The 6391-nt window shown below is 52.4% G+C and overlaps 1 protein-coding gene across 2 annotated transcripts; it reads right to left on the reverse strand.

The window, feature by feature from the left end:
• Window positions 1-408: 408 nt before the first annotated feature.
• On the reverse strand, window positions 409-2225 carry LLCFC1 (LLLL and CFNLAS motif containing 1; the record flags this gene model as incomplete). Of its 2 annotated transcripts, XM_079150608.1 has the most annotated exons (4): window positions 409-823; window positions 1305-1422; window positions 1535-1716; window positions 2134-2225. In XM_079150608.1, 3 exons carry the CDS (start codon window positions 1568-1570, stop codon window positions 645-647), a joined length of 333 nt encoding a protein of 110 aa, XP_079006734.1. In that variant the 3' UTR covers window positions 409-644. The 2 variants fall into 2 exon arrangements, with proteins under 2 accessions (XP_079006734.1, XP_079006735.1); XM_079150609.1 differs by lacking the exons at window positions 1535-1716; window positions 2134-2225 and having other exon boundaries at window positions 1305-1443.
• Between the last annotated feature and the right edge of the window lie 4166 nt (window positions 2226-6391).

Raw genomic sequence — 6391 nt, forward strand, 5'->3', positions numbered from 1 at the left:
AGTCAGTGGGGCAGTATCTCCATTCCCCTTCCATTCTCCAAATAAACGGTGGCACTGCGTCCCCACCTGTCTCCTAATGACTCTTTCCTGCCATGTTCTATTCCTAGAAGTCAGAAAAGATAAGAGGGAAACGTGCCAAGGACGGTAGGTAGGAAAGGGAGGAAGCCAGGGCTGGCGAGATGGCGGGTCTGGAGGTCAGTCGGTCACTGGGCCAAAGTTCTGGCAATTAAGCAGACGGTTTAGAGACCCAAGGGCTTGGGGTAAGTCTCAGAAAGTACTTGCAATTGTTTTCAGGATTTTATTGCCATTCCATTGTCACTGCCTCCTCCCTCTAATCTTGTGTTCTGGAAAGAGCCCAGGGGAGGCGGAGGAGGGAGAAGGGCGGAGGTCTGGAGTTCCTGGTGGTGGGAGATGAAGCTCTGGGCGTGGGGTGGCGACCGAGCAGTGGCGATGACGATCAAAGTCTCCGGTGCTGCACCATGTCTAGGTGCCGGTGATGGGGTGGGGAGTGGTGAGTGGGTCCTTTCTGGGAACAGTGACCCGAAGCCCACTGGAGGGCAGAGGTCAGTGAGCAATCATGAAGCGGAGGCAGACATTCAAGTTTTCATCCAGGAACCAGGCCACCACCTCAGCCTCAATGTCCCTTATAAAAAAACCATGATGCTGGCCAGGTTAAAGCAGAAGGCTAGATCAAAAAGGTGGTCTCGGACAGCTGCCGCCTCAGATGACATGTCCTCCTCTTGCTGGGCCATGTCCATCACCTGCCACAGCTCACCCACTGAGGAGGCCATAAAATGCTCTTCAAACTGCTCTCGGTCCTGGTCTGGAACAGGGAAGAGGGGAGGGATGGGCAGCACTGATCCTGACCTGCCCCCAGCCTGACCTGGCTGAGGGGAAAGTGAGGACCAAGGGCATTCGGCACAATCGCCACATCTTTGGCCTTGAAGAGAGGGAAGATGCGCCGTCTAGATGTCTTTTCTGCTCTGGGTTCAACCACAGCCCTCACTCACACACACCCGAATCCCAGCTTCAGTGCCCTCAAGGGGTACCTCCCGTGGGAGTGAGGGACACCTTTCGTACCAGGAAAGCCAAGGTTCTCAGGTCGAACACACTCGTGCTCGTCCATGCGGCTGCAGCTGGGAACCCTCCCTGCTCCAAACAGGACCTACTACTGGACAGGGAAATGGAGCTATCTCCCAGAAGCTAGGCGCCTCTCAGCGTCCCCTCCCGCGACCCACTACCTGGGCCTGGCCTCAATCGAACCTACCCCTTACCTCCAGACCGCGGCTCTCTTCTCCACCTACCTGCAGAGGGCATTTTCTCTTGCTGGTCCCCCTCGCCCAGGTCTGGGCTGCCCTTCTGAGACTTCATCCCCTTCACCCGCAGCAGCAGGAGGGCTGTCAGAAATGCTGCCCAGCAGAGCTGGGAGCCCAGGGTGGTCATGGGCCAGCCCACCCACAGCTTCAGGCCCTCCAGCTCCCGCGTGCCCTGCAGGCTTCGCCCGCCTGCCTCCCCACCCTGCCCCAGGCCTTACCCCTGCCCTGCCTCGATTCCCTCTCTTCTCTTCCATAGGACCTCTGACTTCATGTGCTCTGTGACATCACAGCCTCGGAGCTGAGGCTCATTCCAGCTCACAAGTGCGTTCCATTGCCAGGCAGGAGGTGCAGAGTAGCCAGCAGATAGCAGAGGTTTGGAGAATGGCTCTCCTGGGTCATCCTGCAGAATGACAGCAAAAAGGACTTAAGCGCTTGCAAAAAGTACTTTTTTTTTTTTTTTTTAATACTCAAGGACTGAACCCAGGGGTGCTCAACCACTGAGACACATCCCCAGTTCTTTTTATTCATTTATTTAATTTATTTTGAGACAGGGTCTCACTAAGTTGCTGAGAGCCTTGCTAAATTGCAGAGGCCGGCTTTGAACTTTCGATCCTCCTGCCTCGGGCTCCTGAGACACTGGGATTACAGGGGTGTGCACCACTGTACCCAGTTTGCAAAGTGCTTTCAAATCCACTGTGTCATTGGCTCCACATAGCCACTGGCACTCCAAAGTAATAGTATGCTCACACCCATTATATAGAGGAGGAAACTGAGGTTCACAGAAGGAATGATCTCCCTCTCAAGATCGTGGAGTTACCAATGGGCAGAGGAGGCTCTCAGTTACAGCTTTTGAATGTGAACCCATGCAGCATTTCCTTAAAGAGAGAGTCTTGTAGAGATGAGGCCCAGACCCGATGTAGCAACAAGGATCCTCCAGTCCTGGGAACACGCTTGGTGCTGTACATGAAACTGTAGTCTGTCAAATGGGAAACAGTGTAATTTCTCGTTTTTCTGATTGCACAAATTGTAGGATCCCTGGATCAATTTATTGAAATGCATAAATGCATTCTACTGTCCTGCATAACTAATTACAACAAATAAAAAATTAAAATATATAAAAAAAGTGAAATAGAGTGGAGCAGACAGGGAGAGGGAGAAAGCCCCATGCTCTGAACCTGTGCATGAGCAACAGACAGACAGGCACAGACAGAGACACATACGCAGAGAGTGGACAGATCCAGAAACAGAAAGCAGTCTCTTGTCCCCAAGGAGAAGCCATTATCTCTTCCTCTTCCCCTAGATTTTTTCCCCTTTCCTAGCCTTTGTCCTCTTGGACCTCTCTCTCTCTCTCTCTCTCTCTTCTCTCTCTGTCTCTCTGTCTCTCTCTGTCTCTCTCTCTTCTCTATTCTCTCTCTTCTCTCTCTTTTCTCTTCTCTCTCTCCCTCCCTCTTTTGTGGTACCAAGGACAATGAGACCCAGGGTCTCACCATGCTAGGCAAATGGTTTACCACTGAGCTACATCCATGGTACCCAACCTTTTAAATATTATTTTGAGATAGGGTGTTGTGGTGTGGATCTGGAATGTCCCCCAAAGGGCTTGACCCCCAGTGCAGCAATGTTCAGAGGTGGGGCTTTTATAAAATGCTTGGCTATGGAGGCTCTGACCTCGTTAACAGGTTAGTCCATTTGGTGGATTAATACTTGAATAGACTCTTGGGAGGTGATAGAAATTGCAGGAGGTGGGACCCAGCTGGAGGAAGAGGACCACTGGGGGTGTGCCCTTGGGGACTATTTCTTGTCCCTGCCCCACCACGCCCTCTGCCTCCCATCTGCCAAGAGCTGAGCAGCTGTCCGGAGGATGCTTCCGCCATGATATTTCTGCCTTGGAGCCAGCTGACCAAAAACTGAAACCTCCGAAACTGTGAGCCGAAAAGAAAAACAAACCAACAAACCAACAAACCACAGAGGGTCTTCCTGAGTTGTCCAGGGTGACCTCAGACTTATGATAATCCTGCCTCAGCCTCAAGTAGCTGGGATCATCGGCATGCACCGCTGCACCCAGCAGTCTCTTCTCTTATTTTACACTTTTCTATAAGACACAGAGAAAAAGCTGTTACAGGCTCATCCCCAAGCCCCTCACTTGACGGAAGGAGTTACTCTGCAGAGAAAAGGCAGCAAGACAGGTGTCTCAGCACCTCACTTTCATCCTGCCCGTGAAGCTGGCGAGCAGACATGTTGTGGGTTAGGGCGACAGGATGAAGCCCTTTCCTAGAAAACCAGAAGCCAGTGCCGGACCATGAGAGGCAGGCGGGGTGCTGGGACAGAAGGAGGATCTGTCATGACCTCTCGGGCTGCCGGCCAGGCCATGCCTGAATGAAGCATGCGCACACTCGTGCAAGGACATGCGCAGAAACGTAGCCTTAGTCGAGAGGGAACTGCAGGCGTGAACGGGAACTGACAAGACTAGCAGGCCAGTTTACGTGGAGGCTGTCCCGTGTACAGCAGACACCACCTCTCTGTTCGTTCTTCCTGGTGACCCAAACCGGTGACGGGGGACTACAGAGTGGTCCAGAAGGGCACTTGATGAGGGCGGGACCATTCAGACTGGGAGTGACCCTGCTCACCCTTGCTTTGCACCCATTGAACTGCAGATCCAGAGAACTGATGCTTGAAAGGAAAAAATAAAATCACTGATCTCCTCCTGACTCTTTTGGGGGAGGAGACTTTTTATTCCCTGGTACAAAGAGAAGCCATCTCCAGCTCTGTAGGTATGAATGGGGAGGGCAGCTGCGGGAGGGGCAGGCTGGAGTGGAAAGAACCGGGTTATACTGACCACCATTACTTCCATCTGCCTGCCTCCTGGTGTCAAAAGATAAATCCTTGGGAGAAACCAACAGCCCATTACTTTTCTTTTTCTTTTTTTAAAATAAAGTACAAAACAAATTAAAAAGCCTAATCATTCCACCACTGAATGATACTCACTCTGAATGTTTTTAAAATATAGTAGTACCCGAATCTGTTTCCTGCTTGCCTGTGGGCAGCTGGGGGGACAGGGCATTTCCTACAACTTGAAATCCAGGTATGTTTTCTCCTCCTTCTCAGCATGTCAGACTAAGAAATCCAGCTGCTTTGCTGTGGAGCACTCTGGGATGTGTTGATGTGACCAAGTGCCCACCCCAGCTGCTCTCCCAGGCGCTTGGGGAGGAGCATCACTGGCGACACTAGACTCTCAGGTGTCCTGGCTGGGGACGCTGCTGTCTGAATCGCTAATGTGCTTGTCCACAGAAAGCTGGAGGAGGACAGAGGAAGACAGGATGGCAATGCAGACTATTGCCAAGACGAGGAGTGGCGGAGAGGAAGGCAAGAGGAGATAAAAGGAGAGTCAAATCTCCCATCTACCAGCTAGGGCAGGCAGACAATTTGGTGTCCATCCAGGGTACTTATCCACACTCCTCCATTAAAGAGAACAGTGCAGGCAGCAAGCGGCAGGGGAGACGCTGAAGATCCAGGAAGGTGGACTTGAACCTGGGGTCCCTCTCCTCTTTCCCAGACCCACAGCTGATGCCCTCAGTGGCCAGCCCCTGGGTACCTGCTCTGTGCGGCTCTGACAGGGCCAGCCTCCTTGGCTGCCAGCCCCTCCCCCCCAGGCCCTGGAGGATTGGCTTTATGGGTTGAGTGTTTCCTTGGCAAGTGCTGCCTTCCCGGCCCCTGCTTATCAGCGCATCTATGACCCCCACTTCAGCCTTATCGCTCCTCCATCTCCTTAGACTGGAAGTCCCCAGGCTTCAGTGGTCATTACCACCCACACTGCCCCAACCCCGGGGGAGGCAGAAAAATGTCCCACAAGGTGACCCCTTCCACTCCCTGGGTGAGAACACCTCCCTGTCTCCAGCACCTCCTCTTCCTTTCTTGCTTTATTTTCCTTTCAGTTCTTGTCCTTCTCTAGAGGTTATTTTATCCATCCCTCAATCTCTGCAGCAGAACAAAAGAAGAAGGCAGTCCCTGGCTCCTGAGGATCCCCAAGGGGAGGGTCCCCAACATATCTCTCATATCTTTATGCACAGAAGGTTCCCAAGAAGGAACAAGATCTGGAAAGAAACTCGCTGGGAGCAGGAATCCCCAATTCAGAGTCAAGTCCCGTCTTGCCTCCAGCCTGGGGTTTGGGGGGCCACTCTCCTCCTCTGTGCTCTATCCTTCATTCAGGAAACAGAGAACTTGTGCCCTATTCCCCTTGACCTCACACATCCATCGAATGACTACAACTCAATAACATTGGTATGCCTTTTTGAAAATGATCAGAACAATAAATACAAGCTATTGCACAATGAAATAACATAACCTGGCTTTATCATTGCTTATTCCTCCTGCAGTCTCATTCCTGAAAGAGTCTTAAAAATTTCTTTGTCCTCCACTTCTGCTCAGCTCTTGCTGTTCAACTTCCCTTGGAACATAGTCCCCCTGGGGGTTTCCTGGGATTTGTTCCTGAGAGTCAGGCTCAGGCTGGACTCAGAAGTTGTCGGGGGAGGAGGGGTCATCACAGACAGGGGTGGCCTGAAAAGGGGAGGGGCAGACACCTCCTTTGAGGTGGATCTGGATAGGCACCTGGCTTTTGAGGAGAAGCCATCCCTGGGGTCTTTGGAGGAGAATCGGCAGCTGGTGAGGTCTTGTGACATGTGGTACCTTATATACACTTTCCAGTTAAGGTATAATTGCTTCCCCTACTTCAGAGCTCAAGAGATTGAGGTGCAGAATGCTCACCTGGCTGTAAGAGGTAAGATCCAGAACTTAAACCAGGATCTGCCAGATTCCTGAGCTGGAGGCTTTACTTCCCACATCTTGCATCCCGTGGCCTGCACACCTTGTTCGTGGGACCCACCTTCCAGGCACTATCCTCGTTCCCTCTCCAAATCTGTCTGCCCCACCCCTCAGCCTCCCCAGGTCTCAGCTGACCCAGCCCACAGACAGGGCCCAAGAAGTTCCCTCCCCTTCCCCTCCCTGCTCCAGGGCAGCTCTGTGCCCCCAGGCTCAGGTCTGGAAGGACTCCGCCCCCTCCAGGGAAAGCCTCCTCTCCCCAG

Source organism: Sciurus vulgaris, assembly GCF_902686455.1.
Source record: "Sciurus vulgaris genome assembly, chromosome: 8".
NCBI classification, from domain to species: Eukaryota; Metazoa; Chordata; class Mammalia; order Rodentia; family Sciuridae; genus Sciurus; species Sciurus vulgaris.